The 26533-nt window shown below is 42.9% G+C and overlaps 1 protein-coding gene across 1 annotated transcript in view; it reads right to left on the reverse strand.

Annotated features, from left to right (window-relative positions):
• Positions 1-974: 974 nt before the first annotated feature.
• Positions 975-26533, reverse strand: part of LOC308322401 (glutamate receptor 1-like) — a gene marked incomplete at its 3' end in the record, with an annotated part of 76604 nt that continues 51045 nt past the window's right edge. The window contains exons 12-16 of the mRNA XM_080773633.1: positions 15509-15707; positions 14772-15019; positions 10327-10441; positions 3574-3708; positions 975-1166 (exon numbers count right to left, since the gene is read on the reverse strand). Of these exons, the coding sequence (XP_080629759.1) occupies positions 975-1166; positions 3574-3708; positions 10327-10441; positions 14772-15019; positions 15509-15707 (889 nt within the window). The remainder of the gene's footprint in view (positions 1167-3573; positions 3709-10326; positions 10442-14771; positions 15020-15508; positions 15708-26533) is intronic.

A 26533-nucleotide genomic window follows, 5' to 3' on the forward strand; every position in this document is an offset into this window, starting at 1 on the left:
TGAAAATGCAAAGATGGCAGAGGTTTGAACACTGTAGTTTTCTGAGAACCTTGGTGGTGACGTCAAATATTATGCCACACCAGTTCATTAAGTATACCTGGTTTGATGCGTATAATGTTGGCATTTTAGCACGGAAATCGAACAGATCCATCACTTTGAAGACTTTCAAAATAAGGTGAGAGATACTGTAACTCTTAATTCATTGTGTTAGACTTGAGTCCTCAACTTACTTTGACCTACCCTTTTGTTTTGTTTGTTTGTTTCATCGCTACAAATTTAAATTATTTAGTTTAAGCTAATAGGAATAGGAGCAATGGGGAGACCTCTGTTACTCAACAAAAACTCTATACTTTCAGGAGGGGCGAGATCCAATTGCCGACCGACATTCCTTTTTCCCCCCAAAGGGTTAGGGGTAAGGGGCTTAGGATTTATTGTTAGGGCTTATTCAGTCTGCTGTACTAGCATGTCTTTCTTTTTAATACCCGACCTACCGACCGACCTCCGGCGGGACGGCGATTGGATCTCGCTCTCTCTCTATACTTTGCTATCTGAATATAGAACTATTTTAACTAACAAAAAGAATCACTTACAGCCACTTTAACAAACCTGGCTTTACAGGTGACCTTGCCGAGAGCCTTTTTGCCACTGGGCTTTATCAGGGTTGTCGAGGAGATCGATGGACGACTGGCACTTCTCTGTGGAAGTCTGGATCCTCTGCAGCCAAGTTAGGATAAGTCTTCAAGTACTACACAAATCAGAGACGTGGTGGTGGGCGGCGGCAGGGTGGAGGGGGTCAAACTGGATCATGGCCATGTTTCTGAGGTCAAATAGTCTCCTGCTTCCCCCTCCCCTGGTCCCCCCCACAGCAACCCAATCGCCTCCCCCCAAAAGCCTCCCCCCCCCCCCCCACCCACCCCAGCCACCCCCCCCCCCCACCCCGCCACACCCCCCTAGAGTCTGATGGCTGGTGGTGATCACATGCCAGAGGCGCCCAGTCCCATGTTGCTGCTGGTGGTGTGGCTCATACAGGAGGGCAGAGTCTGGACGCTCTGGGGGAAGTCGTGGGCGAGGATGCGTCCGTTCTCTCCGCCCCCTCCTCCTCCTCCGTCGATGCCGCTCACCATCCTTGTCAGCGTGGAGCAACGCAGGGCGTCGTTGATGGATAGCTGGTAGAAGGCGAAACACACACACACACACACACACACACACACACACACACACACATTAGGGTTCAAATTACATTTTGACTGTCGGCTATATTTCACTCAGATCTGACTCACGGACGTGTGTTTATCCCCATAGGAGCAGGGAAAACTAATGCACCGATTAGGGTTAGGAGTAAACGGAGTATGCTTTGTATCGCCCGCGGGGCTCTCTGTTGTACGAGAACACAGATGACAGCATCAAATGTATGTTTCAGCAACATGCGTCTCCTCCGGTCTCATAGCCTCTTAAATTAATTGAAAAGATGAGCTGTAATGACACCACCTCCACGTACGTGTTGCTGCTAGGAATGGGCTTTATGCACACAGAACTTCCGGGCCACTTCCCTACTTCCTTCAGGTGTTACCGATGATACAAATTAAGGCTCTGTTCCATTTAGTGCGTAGTCACCGTAGTGGTTCTCAAACATTTTTAATTTCAATGATCTCGGAGTGTAAAAATTTACATTTGAACACTCTCAGAGTTACACACCCGTACGGGGCCATTTGGAACACACTCAAGGACTTGTCCACACCTTCGTCTCCTGCAATGCACTTCTCATCAGGATCCCTAGCAAGAGCCTTCAAAAGCTCCAGAATATCCAAAACAGCACCGCTAGGATCCTGATGAGAGTGCACAAATGAGAGCACATCATACCCATCCTCCACTCACTCCACTGGCTCCCCATCGCATTCCGGACACAATACAAGATATCCCTGCTCGCCTATCTATGCATCCACGGAAATGCCCCCCCCCCCCACCTCAAGGAATTAGTCTCCCTGAAACCCTCAACCTGCACCCTCCACTCCTCAAACACATACTGCCTCAACCCCGTCACGGCCAACCTGCGCACCATGGGTGACGGGGCCTTCTGCACAGTTGCCCCTGAACTGTGGAATACCCTCGCCGCACACTTGAGAGTGCCACAGTCAATTGACCCCTTCAAGAGAGGACTAAATACCTACCTTTTTAACAAGGCTTTCTTCTAAATCCCTTGACCCATGCCCTCATGTTCAAAACTGACCCACTGGGTCTCAAAGTCAGGGTGCTGCTCACAGGGTGCTGACCAGAATGGAACATAACCTTCCCAAGTATCATTGGTAACACCGAAGTAAGTAAGGAAGTGGCCCAAGTTCTTTCCAAAATGGTGTGTATGCATATAGTCAATATACACTCTGTGGTTTTAAGTGTTGCTTGCCGGCAAGAACTATTATTTTATATCTTGAAGTTCCGTTCTTGTCAGCACCGCCATGCGATGGAGTATATGAAGTGAGCTAGAGAGTCGCAGGGCATTGGCTTTCATTGTCTTTATATGTAGCCCTGAGCGTCACTCTCCAGTGCAGCAAGCATCCTCATTTGGCATCAGGCGGAGCAGAGCAGGAGTGTGGGCACGGGAACAGAGCTCTCATCACTTTTATTACTTCATTCTTCAATTTATTACAACGGAAGCCAGTGGGCCTGAAAGTGGAGCTAATGATGCGATTTGTGAGTCTCATTCTGTGTGTGTGTGTGTGTGTGTGTGTGTGTGTGTGTGCATGTGCGATTGTGTGTGCGCAAACGTGTGTGCTGTGTATTTCCCGGTCCGCCTACGTCTCATTTCTACAACGGATTACATTTCAGCAAAGACAGCTTGATTCAGTCCAACCGGTTTGGACTGCGTGGGGGACCGGAGATTTATGGAGCTCTCTAATTGGATCTGCTCTGTTGTTGCTTTAAACGCAAACAGAAGAAAGACGAGACTGGACTAATAAGGTACCATCTCATAAGCATATGGATCAGGTGTCTCATTAAAAACTCAGAGACTCACAGAGAAGATCAGTCCTCGTCTCATGTTTGCTTTGTGCATAAAGAGCATTTCATCATGTCTCTGATTCAGGAAGTATAATACTTCCGTCCTTCAGTGCTCTGCAGCTCAGTGTAGGGGTCATTATATTGTCACCACTGTCTATGGCCACTTTTAGACGGCAACGGTCTCCAGATAAAACACTAAGTCCCAAGGCTTTTTGTTTACATCATGGTTTACATTCACCATCGCAAGTCGCTACATTTTAGTATTCGTAGGATGCGCAGGGCGAGGTAGCACTTGCTCATTTTAGGAACTATAGCCTATGGCTCTGTACCAATTTAATAGACATAAGCGTTGTGAGCCCACGTGAGCTTTGATATCACACGTTTTGCGGATTCACCGTTTTTCCCGTTTAAATGGAGACGGGAGGAGACAGCGGTTTCAAAGATTTCCACTCTGGAAGGTGTTTTCACTTTGCGTTTTCAAACCCCAAACACATCTAAACAGACCCCAGCATAATTGGACACCGTTCCCATGTAAAAGGGCCTAAGGCTGAGCAAGAGAAAGGCCAGAATGGCTGACACCTTCATTCGGTGAGACTCGCTCCTGGACTTGTAGCAGAACTCCACCAGCGCCACCAGCATGGCCAGGCCCAGGCCCCCAATCAGGATGTAGAACACCCCCGCCACGTTGCTCAGGCTCAGAGCGCTGGTCTTGTCCTGTGGGGGGAGGAGGAGGGAGGAGGAGTTGAGGAGGACACAGACAGTGTACTAGTCCACACACCAACACATCACACTCACACATACTGTACTGCACAACGTGACACAGGACATTCACATACAGACACATATTGTATATTGGAAGAACTAATATGCAGTAAAATCCTGGAATAGCCAATTAACACACGCACACACGCATACACACACACACACACACACACACACACACCAGAAAAAAAACATGCTGTACTCTGTGTTGACATAACCTAAACATAAACATTCATCATTTACTTACTCCCTAATATTACTAAAGCAAAACTTTAACTATTGCCACAATTCTCCACAAGTTTCCATAAATTTGAAATACAGTAGGCCTACAGTCTGTGATGGAGTTGTAGAGTAAAATACACTGAGCTCAATATGCATTAGACACATGGATGCATGTGGCATGCTGTACATAAATCCTGAGTTCAGTTAGTTTATTTATCAGTGGCTTAGTTGGAGATATAATGCTTATCATAACTGCATTTACTTACACTTACTGTATGTCTATTTACATTGTACAATGAAATGGGAACATTAAAGATTCGACCTAAATTCTTCAAATTATCGTCTTGTGGAAGTTTGGAAGTGGGCATATTTGTCATTACTGTAGTTTATAACTGTCAGGGAATATTCTTTGTATGTAATTTCTGGGAGATTAAAACCACCTTTTATGAACAGTATTTCACCCTGGTAGCATATTATTTGCACTTTTCAGCACTTCTGCTTGCATTCACATTCTAATATATAAAGCATTATATTTTGATGTGAAAATATCAAAACTACAAGCTCGCAACGCATCATGTTGCAATGTGTTGTGGGCTTGTAGAAGACATTTGGTCTAGCGGGATCATTTTGGGGTGTTGTTAAGACATTATTGACATAAGACATTATTTTAAACCAAACTTATATTACTGATTGACACAATTCTATGATCACATGTAAAAGCAATCCCAATGCTGTTTGCTTTTTTTGGTTTTGAACTACCCCAAATCCAAATCTGATCCACTCGGATAGGAGATTAAAAGGTTTGAACGTGTGTATACCACGCTCAACGATGTATGTAGGGTTTTAGTCGTTAAACAGCTTCAGAGGAACTCAAGCCAAAATATCGAATGGACTTTTCTGCCAAAGTGAAATACTGCTTTAATACATTTGTGACCAAATACCACAAATAGATGCAAGCAGGTTGGGGGACTTGATGTGACTAAAAGCCTGCTGGCTGACTGACAGGGTTTGGCATCCAGACATGCACACAGTCCAATTTACACTGGAGAGACTTGGGAGAGGAACATTACAGAGGCCAAAGGGCAAAGGTCACAGCTCAACGTGTTCCTATAAGGCTTTGTCTGCTTCTCTCCACACTGAGCTCTCCTGAGACTAAATCTATCGCTCTCTGGCCGCAAAGCTATTAATTATTGTAGGCACCGCACAAGTATAGTTCTTTTATAGTCACATTTATTGGATGATTGTGTCTGGGTAGGTCAGCTGGTAGAAGGTCCAGGAGAATAAAATCCACATTCTCAGTTGACTGCTGCTGCGGATCCTACATCATTATTAAAAAAAGATTCCTAAAGACTATTACTGAGAGTGCAGATTTTATTCTCCTTCTACGTATTTTCTGAATCGGCACCCAACATACGCCTGAACCCTTACAGACTGTCCGTGAGTCGAGCAGCCTTTTCCTTGAAGTGAGTTAGGTCAGCTGGTAGAGCACTTAGTTCTGGGTTTGATCCCGGTCACTGCCAACTAGTAGCACGGCCTGGGTAACAAATAGTCCAGTCATTATATGAAAAAACCTAGGACAAATTGCAATAGTAGCAAACTCAACTGATTTTGTATCCTCATTATGTCCTTAGTGAGGGAAAAAAAGTCCCAAGGAATCCCATCGTGGGAAAGTTTTGAAAACGACCTATATATATTCATATCGAAAAATGCCTGTTATAACATAGTGGTGAATGGGGTTCAAATTTTTACTTTTAGATATCACTATAAAAACTCACAAGCTGATTACACACACAAAGACAAGAAAAAAAGTCAATCACAACTTCATTGAATTATTCTGTTTACTCATGCAAATCACACATTATCTTATTTGATATGCACCAATTAGCATACACGCCAGAACTAATCAAAACATTTGATTAGCCCAGAAATGGGCTAGAATTGGTATGGTATGGTATGGTATATGGTACCGTATATGATATGGTATGGTATGGTATGGTATGGTATGGTATGGTGTGGTATGGTATATGATATGGTATGGTATGGTATGGTATGGTATGGTATGGTATATGATATGATATGATATGGTATGGTATGGTATGGTATGATATGGTATGATATGGTATGGTATGATATGGTATGGTATGGTATGGTATGGTATGGTATGGTATGGTATACCATATACCATACCATACCATACCATACCATACCATATCATACCATACCATATCATACCATACCATACCATACCATACCATACCATATCATACCATACCATATACCATACCATACCATACCATACCATACCATACCATATCATACCATACCATATACCATACCATACCATACCATACCATACCATACCATATACCATACCATACCATACCATACCATACCATACCATACCATACCATATACCATACCATACCATATCATACCATACCATATACCATACCATATACCATACCATACCATACCATACCATACCATACCATATACCATACCATATACCATACCATACCATATACCATACCATACCATATACCATACCATATCATACCATACCATATACCATACCATACCATATCATACCATACCATATCATACCATACCATACCATACCATACCATACCATATCATATACCATACCATACCATACCATACCATACCATACCATACCATATCATACCATACCATACCATACCATACCATATCATATACCATACCATACCATACCATACCATACCATATCATACCACACCATACCATACCATATCATATCATACCATATCATACCATACCATACCATACCATACCATACCATACCATACCATACCATATCATATACCATACCATACCATACCATACCATACCATACCATACCATACCATACCATACCATATCATATACCATATCATACCACACCATACCATACCATACCATACCATATCATACCATACCATACCATATCATATCATACCATATCATACCATATCATATACCATATCATATCATACCATACCATACCATACCATACCATATCATACCATACCATACCATACCATACCATACCATATCATACCATACCATACCATACCATATCATACCATACCATACCATATCATATACCATATCATACTATGATATGGTCGTATGATATGGTATATGATATGGTATGGTATGGTATGGTATATGATATGGTATGGTATGATACCATATATGGTATGATATGGTATCATATGATGGTATGGTATGGTATGGCATACCATACCATACCATACCATGGGCTAGAATGGGCAGAATTGCCCAGAAATGGGCAAATACACAGTTTTTATAATAGGCGGAAATTACATATTTGTACAGCATGCAAAACACTACATGATTCTTGCACAAAACTACATGGGCTTGACATAAATTTGGTATGTCTGTATAGGGGAGGCTTGTAGGTACCCATGTAACCCATTGCCATTAACATATATTGAGGTAGAAGGCCAAGGGACCATTTGAAAAATGGTGATGGCCATATTTCCCTCCCCAAAAAATCGTCTTAACTTTGAATAATTAGGTATGTAGCCCCCTTTCCAATGAGGTAACATGACATGGTATGGTATGGTATGGTATATGATATGGTATGGTATGGTATGGTATGGTATGGTATGGTATGGTATGGTATGGTATGGTATGGTATATGGTATGGTATATGGTATGGTATGGTGTATCGTATGATATGATATGGTATGATATGATATGGTATGGTATGGTATGGTATGATAATCATACCATATCATACCATATCATATCCCATACCATACCACACCATACCATATCATATCATACCATATCATACCATACCATATACCATACCACATCATATCATACGATACACCATACCATACCATATACCATACCATATACCATACCATACCATACCATACCATACCATACCATATCATATCATACCATATCATACCATACCATACCATACCATACCATACCATACCATACCATACCATATCATATACCATACCATACCATACCATACCATACCATACCATACCATACCATACCATACCATATCATATACCATATCATACCACACCATACCATACCATACCATACCATATCATACCATACCATACCATATCATATCATACCATATCATACCATATCATATACCATATCATATCATACCATACCATACCATACCATACCATATCATACCATACCATACCATACCATACCATACCATATCATACCATACCATACCATACCATATCATACCATACCATACCATATCATATACCATATCATACTATGATATGGTCGTATGATATGGTATATGATATGGTATGGTATGGTATGGTATATGATATGGTATGGTATGATACCATATATGGTATGATATGGTATCATATGATGGTATGGTATGGTATGGCATACCATACCATACCATACCATGGGCTAGAATGGGCAGAATTGCCCAGAAATGGGCAAATACACAGTTTTTATAATAGGCGGAAATTACATATTTGTACAGCATGCAAAACACTACATGATTCTTGCACAAAACTACATGGGCTTGACATAAATTTGGTATGTCTGTATAGGGGAGGCTTGTAGGTACCCATGTAACCCATTGCCATTAACATATATTGAGGTAGAAGGCCAAGGGACCATTTGAAAAATGGTGATGGCCATATTTCCCTCCCCAAAAAATCGTCTTAACTTTGAATAATTAGGTATGTAGCCCCCTTTCCAATGAGGTAACATGACATGGTTGGTCTCATTGGAAACCCGAGGTTGTCTAGAATCAAATGGTATCTTTACTTTTGAGCTACCTCAAAATTTGAACGCGTCACAATCTCTGAAACACAGTGTCGTCAGTGATCCTGCCAGCAATCAAGTAGGTGTCATAGGGGTAACAAAACATTGAAAAAAAACACATTTCCCATGATGGGATTCCTTGGGACTTTTTTTCTCTCACTAAAGACATATTGAGGATACAAAATCAGTTGAGTTTGCTACTATTGCAATTTGTCCTAGGTTTAGCCTAATTCTGGCCTATAATGACTGGACTAAAAGGCATGCAGTACACGCTGGGAGCTGTAGGTAGGTGTGGTGACATTCCACCATTCATCTCCCAGGGGTCGAGCGCTTTGAATATAGGGGATTGACACCATAGTATGCATCATTGGGCTAACACTGAAAATAAGACACTCTGACCCACTTACTGTTTGAATCATTTCATACTAGTGCAAGTGAATCACTGCATATTCCATAAACCTATCCAACTCATTGTGCATTATTTATATGGGCAAGGCACGGCCCTGAACACTTAAACAGTCGTCAGTGTGAAGAGACAGAGAGCCGAGCCGTTTATTGAGCTGCAGGGACTGGGAGTGATAGTGTCGCAGCATGTCAGGGATACTGGGGCTGGAATTTGGTGCTGGTCTCGGGTCAGATCAGGGATGTGCTTTGGGGAGGAGTGGGTGGGGGGAGGGGAGGGGGTTTAGGTGTGCTGTGAGGTGACAGGACTGGTTTGGAGACTGACCTTTCTTGCGGCGTCCTTGCTGCCACTGCAATCCCCTTTATCGTACCACCATTTGTTTTTCAGTTTGTCTAAGAGGGCCTGCTCATTGAATTTCAACACCGCTAGGTTTATTGGGACTCTTCCGACCAGCAAACACACGTACAGTACATGTTAATGCTTGATCTCGCTTATTGTAAAACAGACACTCTTGACACGCACAAGATTCAAGAACACACATACAGTACATACAGCATTAACATGTTAGTTAGAGACATCAGTGAAAGTGATATGCATTAATACTCCATCTACCTTAATTGTCTTGGTCCTTAAGGCAGAAGATGTGTATTACTATATCACTTGGGGTAACCGGCACACTGCTTTACCCTCCCATTATCCAGCATACAAGTCACAATTCCCTTTGATCATTTTAGCAGTCGAGTGCGTTTTGACTACACAGGCAAATTGAGGTATAAACAGCCAAATTAACTAAGCCTGATTAAATGTACGCTAAGCGTATGCACGGATGCCTGCAGTTCTCAAATATCACTGTATGGACGAGAGACTCGACTGTTACAAACCCAGACTCATCCAGTCATTTGTGTCTAAGCAGAGGAGATGGAATATCGATTTACTCCCTCTTTCTTAAGTGGAGCCAATATAAAGCAGAATGATTCCTCGATGGGGGCATCCCCGTGGCTGTTTCTCCTCCCCATAGAGGTACAGTGGAGGTGGGTTGGCAGAGAGGTGGTCACAGTGGGCTGCCGGTTACCCTCCCCACTGTGGCGGGCGTTACCCGCTGGTTTAGTCAAACTGGCTCTGACCTTGGAATCCCCTCCCCCGCTGCCGCACTCTCCCTTGTCGTACCACCACTTGTTTTTCAATTTGTCCAAGAGTCCCTGCTCGTTGAGTTTTAACACTGCCAGGTTAACAGGGTTTCTTGAAAATGATAATAAAACCATTAGGGAAAAGAACACTCTATAGGTGGGACACATTAGTGAATTAGTGAGATTGGTTTTACGGAGGTGGTGATCATGACAACTGCTATGGAGCAGGGACGTGGGCTCTGGAGGTAAACAGCACATGTCTGATATTATGTAAGTTGCATATCTGTAATGGATTGGAATGCTGGGCGGACATATTGGAGTCAGGTTTTACCAAGCAGGGGGCTCTCAGAGGAGGCAGAGCAGGCGCGTGAAGAGGCTTTAGATACAGAAGTCAGATCTGTGTGGATGGTCATCTCCTTTCAGTTGTCACGAGCAATTGTGTCACTAAGGCAGTGGTCCAGGGACCACCAGTGGTCCTTGAGGGAGTTCCAGGTGATCCCCAGCTAAATGATGGAGAGTTGGTAACCAAATGGACCCTTATAGATAGTTAAATTATGGTTAAAGGTTTCATGACATTAATTTTCATTTATTTAAATGTTTCGTTTTTATGACCTCAATTACACTCACACAACCTGAACTTTGAACATTTAGTGGATTTTCTGTGGCCTGGGGTTTTCTCTGTGTGTTCTGAAGCCTTTTAAGCTTCAATGAAAACAGACAAAATCCCTCAACAGTGATCTCAACAGCGATCTGCATTACGTGTACACAATTAGAGAAGGTAGAAGAAGAATTGTTTTAATCAAACTTTGCCTGTCGTCTCTCATTGTGGACAAAATCTTATCCAACGACAACAAAATAGGTCTACCGGTATTCTACGTTTTGGGTCTGAGAGGCTAAATCTCATTCAAAGTTGGTCCGTGGCTCAAATGCAGAATAAATAATGGGCCTTGGTATGATAATGGTTGAAAAGCACTGCACAAAGGCAACATGGTCTCTTCAGTATTCACACCGTACGACTGCCTGGGGGTTTTGTGATGTTTATTTACACAAACCTATCAGCAATGAATCCATAAAAGCTCCAGAGACAGGTGTCAGTGGGTGGGGGTGGGGGTTCGGTATTTAAGCTGTCAGGTTCAACTGTTGAGTGCCTTATGTTGGTAGCCTCAACAAATGCGCTGGACAGCTGAAAGGAAATGCACAACTATCTGAACCAACACATCCAATGCATCTCACGGTTGTCTGTCTCTCTCTCTCTTTCTAGGTCTCTAGATCGGGTGTGTATTTATTTTCTAGAGCTGGCCGGCTATGTGGAAGAATACAATAATATAATATAGTGCACACATGGCCTTCATCAGGCTGACTAAACCTTTTCTGTGTGTTTGGTACCCAATTGTACCAAAGAGAACCTTGTTTTGGAATTTACTTTGCCAAAACATGCTCCTTTTTCTTTTTTTCTGAGGACATTCTGCTTCCCTCCATATGGGAGGCAAACAGCCTTTATTCACATCACAGCTGTAGAAGAAAACACATTTTAGGGAACACAGCTGGTAAAACCTTGGCATTCCTTCTCAAAGAAAGAAAGAAATCACGGTGTGTGTGTGTGTGTGTGTGTGTGTGTGTGTGTGTGTGTGTGTGTGTGTGTGTGGCCATGTGTAGTCCAGAGACCTGCTGGTTTAATGATAGTTGGTTAGCTGGTTGGAGGCTAATGGATGTCGGGTGGGGGTGTAGGAGGGATGGATACATGGGACTGATGGCATTAGTATAGCACTGTTTCCCAAACAGTGGGATGGGACCCATTTAATGTTAAAACAAACAAACACATTTAAGAAATTCCAATAATTAAGATGTAGTGAAATTAGATAATCTACAAACTCGCAAAGTGGCACGAAGCGACACAACGTGCACTTGTAGATCTACCATTTTCACCAGTTTGGGTCCCGGGCAAACGTCTAATCTCTCTTTTGGGTCTCGACCTGAACGGTTTGGGAACCACTGCCGTACAGTAGCGATAGCCTATACACATGATACAAACAGCAGTTATGAGACAATCTGCGTTTCAAAGACATCGTTAATACCTGGCTGTGAATTGAAATGCTAAATATTAACCATGAGTGTGGTTTCTGTTTCATCCTCCCCAGTTAGACGAGTGCTGAAATATCAATGAAATTATATATAACTGGCGTTACGTGATCTTTAAAACGCCGCTTGGCAGAGCAGGTATGATTGAACCTGGCCTTTTGAATTCACAGGACATTCACTATAGCGCCTGATTCTGAGTGGATGACAGAAACAGTTAGTCTGTCCCTCTGACAACGAAGAAAAATACTAAAGCCGTAATTTTTGGCTCTTTTAATACAATACCTTTTAAGAATGTCCATTATCTGCTAATGAAACTCAAACTTCCTTGACAGTATCAGACGTGTGTGAATGCCCAGGGTCAGGGTGGCAGCGGCTGAATACCACATACTGCTCTGCTAGTAATTAACACTGTAGCAGACAGATAAGAAGAGGCCATTTTGAGCACTTGTCCACTGCTACACTGTAGGTTCCAACCCACCAAGACTACTGCAGGAGAGAAGATTAATTTCACAACTTACTCTCATCAGTAATACAGTGTAGAGTTTCTGTATGGAATCTAATTTGTGGTGGAATGTAAACCGGGGCCCCTGAGTGAAGCTCTAGGTGCCAAAGATGTACTCCTATAGTCCATTTCAAACACTAGTCCGTCCACCAAATACTGTATGTATCCTTTGATGAATGCTAAGTACATTTGAATGTACACGTCAGGTCTCCTCACAAGGTGGCTTTCATTCAAATGAATGAGGCATATCAGAAACAGATTAAAATGCTTCCGATGCCCCCCCCCCCCCCCCCCAAACACACACACACACACTCTGCCTGCGATGGGTAGAGAATTATAAATGGGAAGTTGGTTGTGGATATTATAGAGGATTATAGCGGCTATCATATCACGTGAGGCAGAAATCAGTGCAAGTCTGTTAGTTTCAGGTTGAAGACATGAAGGCTGGCGTAAGTGCATGGAAAAGCAGACTTATACAACTCGAGACGCGACCTCCTCCTTGCTCTAAGTGCCACGTTGGTGTATCGAAAAAACATGTTTTCTATTCATAATGAATGAGAACGAGAATTCAATATGTGCACCTTGTTGTCTGAGCCCACTTATATGAAGCCGTGTGAGTGCGAGAGCCTCCTTCAGAAGCTTCAGAGCAGATCATCACTGAAGGAGGCAGCCATCGACTCGTACAGCGGCCCCTCACATCTTAGGGGCCATGACTGTCCACAGAGAATGCCGTTTTGAGCTGCGGAGCGCTTTGCAGTGGTGAAAAAAGTACAAAAAGCAAATTTTGTATTCGGGGCGTTTACTACATTGCAGTATTGATACTTTTACTTAAGTAAAACATTTGAGTACTTTTTCCACCACTGGAAATACATCATGGAAGACTTGCGCTGCCAACTCAAAAAGCGCTCTATGTGGACACGGCACCTTACGCCAGCGCCCACACACAGCCAGCCTGAGCCTCGGACAGACATACAGGACACTGGCAGAGGTTCAGACTGGCTGCGACACACAGACACAAGATGGTTGTAAACCCAAGATGCTACAGACAGGCACAGGTCAATTTGGGATTATAATTCTAATATGGAGACAAACCTGAGGCCAAAAGGAAAATGTTTTGTGAGAATTGCGTCATGCAAGGATATATGGTAAATCCAACAAAATATGTGAATAAAACAAAACTTAGAACAAAGCAGGGGCTCTCAACTCTCAAACTTGTATTTAGTTATTTATTTTTATCCCACGATTTTGCAACCCATTTTATCACCCAGTGTCAATTATCTAATGTAATCCTGGGCACTTCACTTCCTCTGCCAACCTGGGGGGGGGGGGGGGCAGCGGACTGACCTCATGCTCCCTTCGATGCATGAGGAGTCCAAGCTGCTTCTTTTCACCTGAAAGGGGAGAGTTTCCCCGGATGGACGTAGCGCGTGGACGGAACACGTTATTCCGTGTGGCCAGGGGGAGGTAGTTTAGAGACCAGCACTACCGACTGTGCCACGTGCCACGCAACTCTCAAACTTTATTCAGAATAACGTTTTTTGGAGCATCTTAAAGTGAGTTGCAAGGCCCTGCTTTGTTCTATGTTGTCCGTTTGGCAGTCAGCACCAACGATGGAGGATGTGCGTTACGTATCTTATTTTGAGTAAAGCAAAGCGTGCTGTGACGTGTTGCAGTTAACTAGCCTCTCGCTAAACAGTGTGAGGTGAATTCATGGTCAAGTGAAATGAACGGTTATGAATCCAGATGGACCAATCAACGCATGAAACGTGAGGTGGCGTTCATCATGCAAAAGGGGCTGATAAAAGCACTTCACAAAAAAGGGCTTTTATCCATCCTCAGGCTGCAGTAGCCAGACGCTTACCTGAGCGCGGAGCCCTTGGGGGTGGCGATGCCATAACCCTTAGAGTCCAGATTCCCTCCCACCTTCATGGTGTCGCAGGGCTTCCGCTGCTCGATGTACTCGTTCATGGTGGACTCCAGCAGGTACGCGTACTTCCCCTTGGACCTCCGAACCCTCATCATCCCCTCGTCCGTTGTCTTGACAAACACGGACGGGTCCGCGGATTTCATGTAGGACCACATCTTCTCGTAAACGGCTATCTTGGAGAGCTGGAAGGATGTGGAGCGACAGGGTGAAAGTGTCACATAAAAACAAGCAGGGTTGACTAAAGTGCTGGACATCATATAACATCATATACAATATACAGTAGAAAACAACAACACATTTATGAGACTAGACAAATGAAAAAGAGCAATTGGGTTTTAAAAATCATCATACATCACATTCTGTGCTCAGCAAATCAGCTGAGCACATTCCGTGCTCATGCAGAGTTTGTAGACACACACAAAGCTGTGCATAGGAGCCGCTCAAAAACAGGGTTTAAAAACCAGGCACTTTCTCCAAGGGGGCAGTGGGGTGTGTATGTATGTGTGTGTGTGTGTGTGTGTGTGTGTGTGTGTGTGTGTGTGTGTGTGTGTGTGTGTGTGTGTGTGTGTGTGTGTGTGTGTGTGTGTGTGTGTGTGTGTGCGCTTTCTATGTGCATTTTGTAGGCGTGCATATCTCTTTTCACCAGCTGATGATCTCCATCAGGTCCTCACCCTGAAGAATTCTTTGGTAGATCCAGCGTCCAGCGTTCCGTATGCTATCTCAGTCTGCTTGGCCAGGTCCTCGGCGCTCTCTATGGGAGACACCATCCTCTCCACTGTCAGGAAGGCAGCCAGGTTGGCTGTGTAGGATGAGATGATGATGAGGGTGAAGAACCACCACACGCCACCCACGATACGCCCAGAGAGAGACCTGTACAGGTAGAGAGACAAGTTCAGGTTTAGGGTGCATCACAACTTAAGTGAGACTTCAAGGCAGCAACACATCACTCTTCCATGGGCTATAGACCATAAGGCTATCAAGCAATATAGAACTGGGCATAACGGGCAACGGATATGGGATCTCTTAAAGGCAATGGCACGTGGACTGGTGATTGGTTCAATTATTGTCATGCCCAAACCACAACTATGCATAATATAACGGGTAACAGAGGTGTTTTAGGGATTTAGACAGGTAACCAAAATACTAATAATGTATATTAGGCACGTATAGGTATGTTCTATGGAACAACCCATTAATTGCAGATCATCAATGGTGAGGAGAGAATACTTAAGATATTGTACAAACATTTTCAAAAACAAATGTTTGATTTGCAAGCAATCTCCCCCTGGAATAAATCTTTCCCTCTCCTCTTCCTCTCCAAGTCTCTGAAGAAAAGCCTGGATGGCTTAGAGCAGAAAACGAATTGCGTCACACACCAGACATACCATGGAAGAAGCGTACGCTATGAACCTCTACTCAAAAAGCCTACTCTTGATGCAGGCATTCTAGCTAGCTATAGACCTATATCGAACCTTCCGTTTCTCTCCAAAATTCTCGAGAAAGCGGTCGCCAAACAGTTGTGTGACTTTCTACAAAACAACAATATATTAGAAGGCTTTCAGTCGGGCTTCAGAGCTAACCATAGCACTGAGACGGCCCTGCTGAGAGTTACAAATGACCTCCTGACTGCAGCAGATAATAACCTCCTCTCCGTACTGGTGTTGCTGGACCTTAGTGCTGCATTCGACACTATTGACCACCACATTCTGCTACAGAGACTGGAACATCTGGTTGGCATCAGGGGTGCCGCACTGAAATGGTTCGAGTCCTATCTGTCTGATCGTTTTCAGTTTGTAGAGGTCAATAATGGCTCCTCTACACGTGAAAAGGTCAAATACGGAGTCCCACAAGGCTCTGTGCTTGGACCAATACTCTTCTCTTTATATATGCTCCCTCTGGGCAACATCATCAGGGAACACTCCATAGATTTTCATTGTTACGCAGACGACACTCAACTATATCTATCGATGAAACCGAACGAAACGGACCAACTAGTCAAACTTCAAGCATGTCTTAAAGACATAAAGAGTTGGATGGCAGGTAATTACCTACTCCTCAACTCTAACAAAACGGAAGTTATCGTGATCGGCCCTAAGCCCCTGAGAGACAAGTTGGTCGATGGGAACTTTTCTCTAGATGGCATTACTTTGGCCTCCAAGGCCACTGTGAGGAATCTGGGGGTTACCTTTGATCAAGACTTGTCTTTCAAATCTCATATCAAACAAATCTCAAAGAATGCTTTCTTTCACCTGCGAAATATTGCAAAGGTCAGGCACATCCTGTCCAAAAATGACGCAGAAAAACTTGTCCACGCCTTCGTCACCTCAAGGCTGGACTACTGCAATTCGCTATTATCAGGCTGCCCAGGCAAGTCTCTGAAAAGCCTACAGTTAGTTCAAAATGCTGCGGCGCGTGTGTTGACAGGTACCAGAAGAAGAGACCATATCACTCCTTCACTGGCCTCCCTACACTGGCTCCCGGTCAAATACAGAATAGAGTTCAAAGTTCTTCTTCTCACTTACAAAGCCCTCAATGGTCAGGCACCACAATATCTCAAGGATCTCATTGATCCCTACAAACCAAATAGAACAGCAGTGCGTTTGCAATATGCAAACATGCTTACTGTTCCAAAAATATCAAAAGTTACAATAGGAGGCAGGGCGTTTAGGTCCCAGGCACCGCAGCTGTGGAACCTTCTCCCGGCTTCGGTCCGTGGGGCTGACACGCTCTGCACATTCAAGACAAGGTTGAAAACCTTTCTCTACGACAAAGCCTATGGCCAGACTTGTCTCCGGGTCTAGCTGGATACCATGGTCGTACATTGTTGTGTGGGTTTGTCTCCCAGCAGTACTTGTAATATACACTATATAGGCTCCAGTAAGGCCTGCCACTAATCCAGCATCCGGGGAATCTCTCCCCGGAGTCTCTTTTCGTCCTCCCCGTCGCAGTTCTGTGGACCTCTAATATTAACCCCCAACTGACTGCCGAGTGTGACCGTGGATCAGGCCTCTTCATGGAGCCCACCAGAAGTGTGACCTGGACCCGGCCTCACAGAGCTCGACCTGGACCAGATGTGGACCAGACCCCTCCACGGAGCCCACCTGCCTATTCTCTGTCTTTTCTCTCTGTCTATCTCTCTCTCCCTCTACCCCCCCCCCCCCCCCCCCAACACGGTCGAGGCAGATGGCCGCCCACCCTAGAGTCGGGTTCTGCCTGACGTTTCTTCCTAAAGGGGAGTTTTTCGTTACCATTGTCGCAATGTTGCTTGCTCTGGGTGGATCTTTGTTGGTTGTAAAGTGTCTTGAGACAACTTGTTGTGATTTGACACTATAATAAAATTGAATTGAATTGAATTGAATTGAATTCAGGATGCAATTCTGAGTAGTTCGTAGTTTTTGCTGTCAAGATAAATGGAACATGAGATTATGTACGACAAAAGAGAGACATCGGTGGTGGTGGAGGAGGACGGTGGCAATTTAAAATGGCTTTGAGATGAAGGCGGATGATGAAAGTGCCCATGAGGAAAACGGAGAGAGCAAACAGAGAGAGTGGAAAGTGAAAGTATAGGTGGTATGAAATTAAAGCCATGGTGCAGGACAGGAGTAAAGGGAGGATGGCTTTTCAGAGATCAGTGTTCCTATGCGATTTTCAAAGGTTATGTTGTGGCTGAGGATTAAAAACAAAGTGGCATCGTTATTCAAAGACCTCACATCGCAACTACAGCTCTGCAAAACTTTAGCAAGTGGGTAAATGAGTGATTTGCTGGTGCTGATTACTGCCATATATTGTCCTTCAGCCTGAATAGCTACTGATTAGCAATCTAATTAAAAGCCAGTCTGTGTCTTCAGAAACCCGTCCACCAGTGACATCATCGATGGGGAATCCAAGCTGATAGAAACTGCAGGCTTTCTATTCCTGAAATGTTGGAAATGGAAGCCACCATTCTAACGGTAATTCAAATATTAAAAATAATATATATATATATATATTTTAATTTTAAATTAAACTCTGCCTAATGATGATGTCAATGGTGGACGGGTTTCGGAACTGCCCACAGCCCTCATATACGAGACAAATGGTGGTATTTCATCATGAACATTAGTGAGGACTAATAATATAGGTTGAAAAGTGGTGAAGTTGTCCTTCAATGTTGCATGATGAAGTATACATCTGTCAGTTGAATTCAGTTGTGCTGGTAGGTAACTGCATGAGCCTTTAATCTGCGAAGAGAGAGAGAGAGAGAGAGAGAGAGAGAGAGAGAGCGGGGCTTTGGCAGTAATCACAGAAAGTGATGAACACAGCTCTGACTGCTACTGGCCTGTGATGCTGGAAGTATAAAATCTCTAATCTCTCACTCTCTCCCTCCATGCCTCTCTTATCCTGTATTCCCCATCCCTCCTCTCTGGCTCCTCTGTCCGTAATGTCTCATGGTGTTAAGATCTGCAGCAGTTTGCAGGTTCCGAGGGACATCTTGCAGAAGCAGCTCTGCTTGTCCAGATTGAGACTCTTTAAACTCCCTCTCTTCTTTCCTCCTCCTCTCATACATCACAGCAGGGAGACAGCCGTAACCCATTCAGGCCTGACGTCGAAATAAAAAAAACCCTTCTAAATCCTCCAGTTTTCTGAAATAAATATTTTCACGATTTTTGAAAAATAGCAGACCTACAAGCTCGTAGCGTGCCACTCGTTGGTGCGCTATGAGCTTGTAGATCTCTGCTATTTTTCAATAGCTAAAGCATAACATAATGCTAACACCAAAAGGGGTTAACGAATGCCTTAATGAATCATTCACATTATTACAAGAAAGACAGTATCATATCATAGACTTGTAAATAATCACAGATTAATCTATATCATTCACTGTGTCCATTCAGTATTGTTGAGCATTATAATTAAGAGTAATGGAAACGCTAGCAGTGAAAGTGCTATAATAAATGTGATTGTGTATAACGAGGTGTGTGTGTGACTGTGTGTGTGTGCGAGCGTGCGTGCGTGTGTGTGTGTGTGTCTGTAGTTTTGTATTCTAATACATTACAGTACATTATCCTGACATTATTTTACATCTCAGTGTGTCAGAGTCAGACCACCTCCACCCTCGAGTGCAGCACATTACTCTCATTACAATTCCCCTGGTCGGCCTCCTCTGTTCGATATGCTAATTAGCACGGCTAATGTCTTTAGCGAGTGTAAGAAATTAGACAGTTCTGGCCACATTACAATGGATTAGAATTACAGGGGATTAAATGGGAGAGAAAATGGTATCTAATTATAGTGTGATTCCAAGACAAATCGGGTACAGGACAAGAGGTTTCTGATGATTTGGGAGATGTCTTCTTAACCCATTTAGACCGTATGGACGTGTGGAAACGTCCTAGCTAATCCAACCAATGGTTTGCGAGGACGTGTACACACATCCTAGCGCATTTTCATTCATTCATCAAGCGAAAGAATACTATTCAGATTATTATTATTTTGGTTGGCCTCTCCTTCTGCACCATACTCCTTGCTGTTTGCGCATGCCGTTCTGCCGTCCACTTCCCTGTTTACCGCTCAAAACTCCCTAATCTAGGGAGTTTTGCCTCCGATTGGCCTATAGTGAACGTCCCCTTCTGTTTTGTGATGCACGCGGAAGCTTGCCAAGCACAGAAGCTTACCTCGATATAGATACAGACGCCCCCGACATAGATACAGCCGTTCTGTTAACCCTAACCCTAAATATTACTCTTCTCTACATATTACACACAATGTGTACTTTTTGTTGGTTTCGTTGGTTGACTGATTGTACTGTAGGGGAACCATTATATTGTGACTCTTGAGCCAGGTCTTTCATCTTCAAAAGGTCAACACAATGCATATTGGCGTGCCTTTTTAAAGAACACAGTAATAGATTGTCAAGGCTTGTACAAGGTCTCTCTCTCTCTCTCTCTCGAAAGGTCAGTTATTACCATGCAATTCAGCTAAAGTGAGAATATTATGGTAATATTGTTTTCCAGCCTGCAGTAAGCACAGTATACCAAAGGCTGGCAATTACACTCAGCCAAGTGAAGGTCGGAAGTTTACACTAAACGATATTGTGCACAATAGTGTTTAAAATGCCAGTCCACAGAGTAGTGGCTACTCTAGTACTCGCACACGCACGCACGCACGCACACACACACACACACACACACACACACACACACACACACACACACACACACACACACACACACACACACACACACACACACACACACACACACACACACACACACACACACACACACACACACACACACACACACACACACACACACACACACACACACACACACACACACACACACACACACGTCCATTCTATTGTCTGTGTGCGTATACCTGTGGGTCTAACAAGAGGCTGGGGGTGAATTATGACAGAGGCCGCCTTGCCCTCAAGCAGTGTTGTTTTTGTCGCCTAAAACTATGACGAACAATGTTCGTCGACTACCATTTTTCACTGCCGAAAACTAAATGAAAACTAAGCTATGATGACTTAAACTAAGACTAAATATATTGACAATTTTGTCAGGGACTAGTGCATTTGAAAATAGAAAGGAGAGGTCGCACAGCTCGTAGTCACGATGCAAAAAATACTGTTTATTGAGTTACCAACGTTTCAGGAAATAAATTGCCTTCTTCGGGGCAACTATGCACTAGTGGACAAGAGATCCAGTCTAAGTCATTTTACACATGCTGAAAATAGCAGATTTGCGACGCGTTGCGAGCTTGTAGATCGACTATTTTCAGCAAGTGTAAAATCAGTCATTACATTTGCTGTCAAAATCAACACTGCCCTCAAGTAACCCACAGAAAACCCTATAGTGGCAATACCTCACTGCTCCACTGGGTGGATGGAGAGCACTCACTGTCACCTTATAATCAGTGCCGGAAAAAGTACTCAAACGTTTTACTTAAGTAAAAGTATCAATACTGCAATGTAGATGTACTCTGTTACAAGTAGTAGTCCCGTATTCAAAATGTACTCAGGTAAACGTACAAAAGTATCGGCATCAAAATGTACTAAAAAATTACTGAAAGTAAAAGTACTCATATTGCAGAATGTCCCATTTCGCAAGTTCAAAATGTGTACAAAATCTTCTGAAAATCGCCGATCTACAAGCTCACAATGCGTCGCATCGCTACGCATAACTTGCTAAATGTTAAATCGATTTTCAAACAGTTTGGTTTGTTATAAACATCAGAGACGTCCGCATACATAGATGCTTCTATATGATAATGTTTGTAATAAACCAATGCATTTCGCATTTGAACATCCATCAAGATATGAGCGAGTTATGAGTATTTTTGTTTGAGCTGCCATAGAATATATACTGTACTGTAGCACCGCAGCAAGATGGCCGCCGGTTGAACTACGTCGGAGACTCTGCCTTGAGCCATCTAGCCTTTATATGTCTATGGCCCCGCCCCCTATACTCTCGACTTCTACTCCACATATCTGGAGTAGCCAGACAACTATTCCAACATCTCTGAATGCTCTATATATCGTAGACGCATTCACGAAAAAATGTATTTAAAATATCTTTAGAGCTTATAATTTTATTTCCATTTCTGCTAAGCAGCAAGCTAAATATGCTTTAGATGATTTCAATTTATATATTAAGATACATTTGTGCGACTGTGATGACTAAACACTAACAAAAGTGGGGAGGAGTCTCCACTTTATATTTGACTCACACTCAGAGCTTCCGTTGCTCCAGACTGTATGACGGAAGCATTTGGAAATTGCGAGAGGCAACAGTCTGGCAACGTGAGACTACTGACTCATTTCAGCACAAAAGAGCAGAGGCTCCATAGGAGTCTCTCATGGACATTTCTCACAGTGTGTGTGTCTGTGTGTGTGCGCGTGCGTGCGTGCGTACGTGCGTGTGTGCGTGCAGCGTGCGTGCGCGCGCGCGCGTGTGTGTATGCAAGACTGCATGCATGCGTGTGTGTTTGCGATTAAACAACTCCAGCGAGAGAGCATTTAACTCAAGCTGAGAGCTGCAGCGCCGTGTGAAAAGATCATCAGGTTGCCATGGCAGCGTGCGACATGACAAACACAGACCAGCTGAAAGGGATTGGTCAACTTCCCCCCTTCACACTTCTAAAACCTGGGTAAAAGCAATGCCAGGACAGTGTCCTTCCAACCGCTTATCCGTAGTCGGGTCGTGGGGAATGGAGTAATGGAATACTTCTACATTGCAGTATTGATACTTTTACTTAAGTACAACATTTGAGTACTCACAAGTGTTGATTTCGTCGACTAATACTATGATGAAAAATGTTCGTCGACTACCTTTTTTCACTGACGAAAACTAAATGGAAACTAAATTAGAACTAAGCTTATGGTGACTAAATCTAAGACAATTTTGTGAACAAAAAAAAACTAGACAAAAATGTTAGGAAGGGACTAGTGGACAAGAGATCCAGTATAAGTCATTTTACACTTGGTTGCATGCTGAAAATTGGACAACTGAGACACGTTGTGAGCTTGTAGATCTGCGTAAAAGTGTAAAATCAGTCATTACGACGGCATAAAGGCCCGCCAAAATACATTTTAGTCGACTTACTAAATGAACTGCAGATTCAAGTTTCATTCCAAAGACTATGACTAAACTAAAACAAAACAACTAAACACTAAAACAACACTGCTTCTCGCGTACCGGTCCTGTCATGTCCTGTATAACAGATTGTGACTAAACCAGTGGTGGAAAAAGTGTTTTACTTACGTAAGTAAAAGTATCAATACTGCAATGTAGAAGTATACTACGTTACAAGTAAAAGTATGGAGTTTTCAAATAATTTGAGTGTAGAAAAAGTACAATATTTGTCTCTGAGATGTATAGTGGAGTAGAAGTAAAAGTATTGGAAATTGGAAATACTCAAGTAAAGTACAAATACCTCATCAAAATGTGCTGTCAAAATCAACACTGCTGACAACACATACAAGTACAACACGTACAACAAGTATTGCATAACCAGAGGGCCTGCATAAGATCATCACACCTCTCTGGCATGGAGGAAACTTCCTGGAGAAACAGCAGATTCCAATTAGTGTTGTGTGAAGCAGGGAGGCGAGGTTATAACACGACCCTCTGGGAAACAGTTTTATATTAAGACGAATAAAAACTAACCCTAACTCCTACTAAATCAAACATCTGGCACATATTGTGAGAGGGAAATCAATGAACCAACAGCAATATATTTTAGTATGTACACTCACGCACGCACGTGCACACACACACACACACACACACACACACATGCACACGAACGCACACGCACGCATATAATACTATTCTTTCCACTTGGGTCTTTCATTCTCCATACATACATTCATACACACATACAGTACAACAGGCACATTTAAATGTTGAATAGGAAGAAGAAGCGCTGCCGTAGTCTGTGTGGTTGTGAACTGTAAACAGGTGCTCGTTGGCGAGGGTTCGATAATGAGAATACAAAAAGAGGTCCAAGGCACTAGTTCAGTTTGACCCACCAGTTTGGGAGATATGGCGTATAGAGTAATGTCTTGCAGAAAACAATGTGTTGAGAAAACAGGCTTGAAAGGTTCACTTCTGTGGACTCATTACACCTAGCTACATGTTTAAGTATTTATTTCATATTATTTACATGTCTGCCTGTGCTATTAACTCATTTTGAATTTTTGGATCCTGAACAGTTAGTCTTGCCGCCATGACTGTCTCTGTATCAAAAAGAGCCACATATATTATATAGCGACTTGTGGTCACTATATAATGCGACGTCATGCTGTACTGTCATAACTATGGGACCCTGACGAAGGCTTGTATAGCCGAAACGCGTAGGTCTATCTTTTTAATGCTCTTTGCCATGCCGCTTTAATAAAGGCTTTTTTACTTGACTGTCGCAGAGTGCCTTGGGCCTCTCTTTGTATTCTCAGGCACATATCAATGTATTACATTCATATGTGCCTGTTGTATCATGTGTGCATGCCATGAGTGTTACCCATGTCCCACTACGAGGTGTGGAAGGTTAAGACACAAATGAGGGACAGAGAGGCAGGATATAAAATCACAATGAGATGAGAGGGGAAATGGCACCCGATCAATTCATCCAGACCCATATGGAAAAAAAAGTAGAAGAAACATATATGTTGTCCTGTTGCCTCCAATAGTAAGTATTTACATTTTTTATGTATGTCATTTACATGTATGTCATGTAAAGTACATACTAGATTTTATATGTGAACTCTTGAAAGTGGCACCTTTCATACAATCCTCATATAAGACAATAAAGTGAATCATGTATGAATCAAGTAAACAACATGTATGTGATCTATGAGGTAAGTACATGGCAAACTGTATTTTCCTTACATGTTCCATACAATGTTTGTAGTTTTAAATTATATGAGATATATCCTTTCCATATATAAAAAAATACCATTATAGTATGTATTTTATAGTTTGTAACCATTTCATTTACAAGAAAAGTATGCTTCTTTTATATGATTTTTATAACATTGTTATATGTCAGCCAATACATTATACCTTATAGTTATAAAAAAAAACATATGTTTTATCTATGACTATATATAAGTTTTTATATGTGAAGTGTATGATAGGTATAAAAAACATATGCGCTATAGACCCCTGGGAGATGGTTGCTGAGATAGAGCACCACACCTACTATACCATCAACTCCCAATTCTTCCCGCATCACTTGCCGCACGCAAGCTGTGCTACTCATACGCTAAGTTGCCAGTGCCCAGGATCGAACCCACGAACTTGTGGTCTTAAGGCGAGAGCTCTACCGACTGAGCTACCCAGACACATCCTGACATATGTGAAGTGTTTGATATGCTCTCTTTATGTTTTTTGTTTTTTTTAGAAGATTCCTATAAGTTAGCAGTACCATAGCAGTATAAAATAAAATGCATTGGGAGGTACATGGGGGGACAATGGTGGTGACACTGGCTGGGGGGGGACTGGCTGGGGGGGCACTGGTTGGGGGGGCACTGGGGGCTTGTGTCACACTGGGGGGACACTGGCTGGGGAGGACACTGGCTGGGGGGGGGGGGGCATCACACTGGGGGGACACTGGCTGGGGGGCACTGGGTGGGGGGTGTCACACTGGGGGGTCACTGGCTGGGGAGGACACTGGCTGGGGGGGGGGGGGCACTGGGTGGGGGGATCTTAAATAATGTAGGAGTCATAAAATGTAAAAGGGAACACTCATTATTTTGTCATCTCATGTTATTTCATTGTAAGATTAGGTTTTGTTTAATTTGGATGTCTCTGTGACATACATGGCCTGTATTGTATGGTTTCTATACAATATCCTATCAGATTTTGGTTTCACTGATGTTTGCCCAACTCTACAAGTTTGACAACACACAATTACTAAGGATTTTGTATGTGGATTTACTGCAGTAATTATTTAGTTCATATGTATTTCAATTTATACTAATTTACTAAGAATATTGTATGTGGATTTACCGTCACATATAGGTCTTATAAGTTACAAAATTATATAGGTTTCACTTTACAAAAACTTACTATGGCTCTTATGTGTGCTTTGACTGTTATATATAGTTCCTATAAATGACAAAATTATATAAGTTTCACTTTACAAAAACTTACTATGGCTCTTATATGTGCTTTGACTGTTATATATAGTTCCTATAAATGACAAAA

Source organism: Protomyctophum bolini (genome assembly GCF_963924005.1).
Source record: "Protomyctophum bolini genome assembly, chromosome: 10".
NCBI classification, from domain to species: domain Eukaryota; kingdom Metazoa; phylum Chordata; class Actinopteri; order Myctophiformes; family Myctophidae; genus Protomyctophum; species Protomyctophum bolini.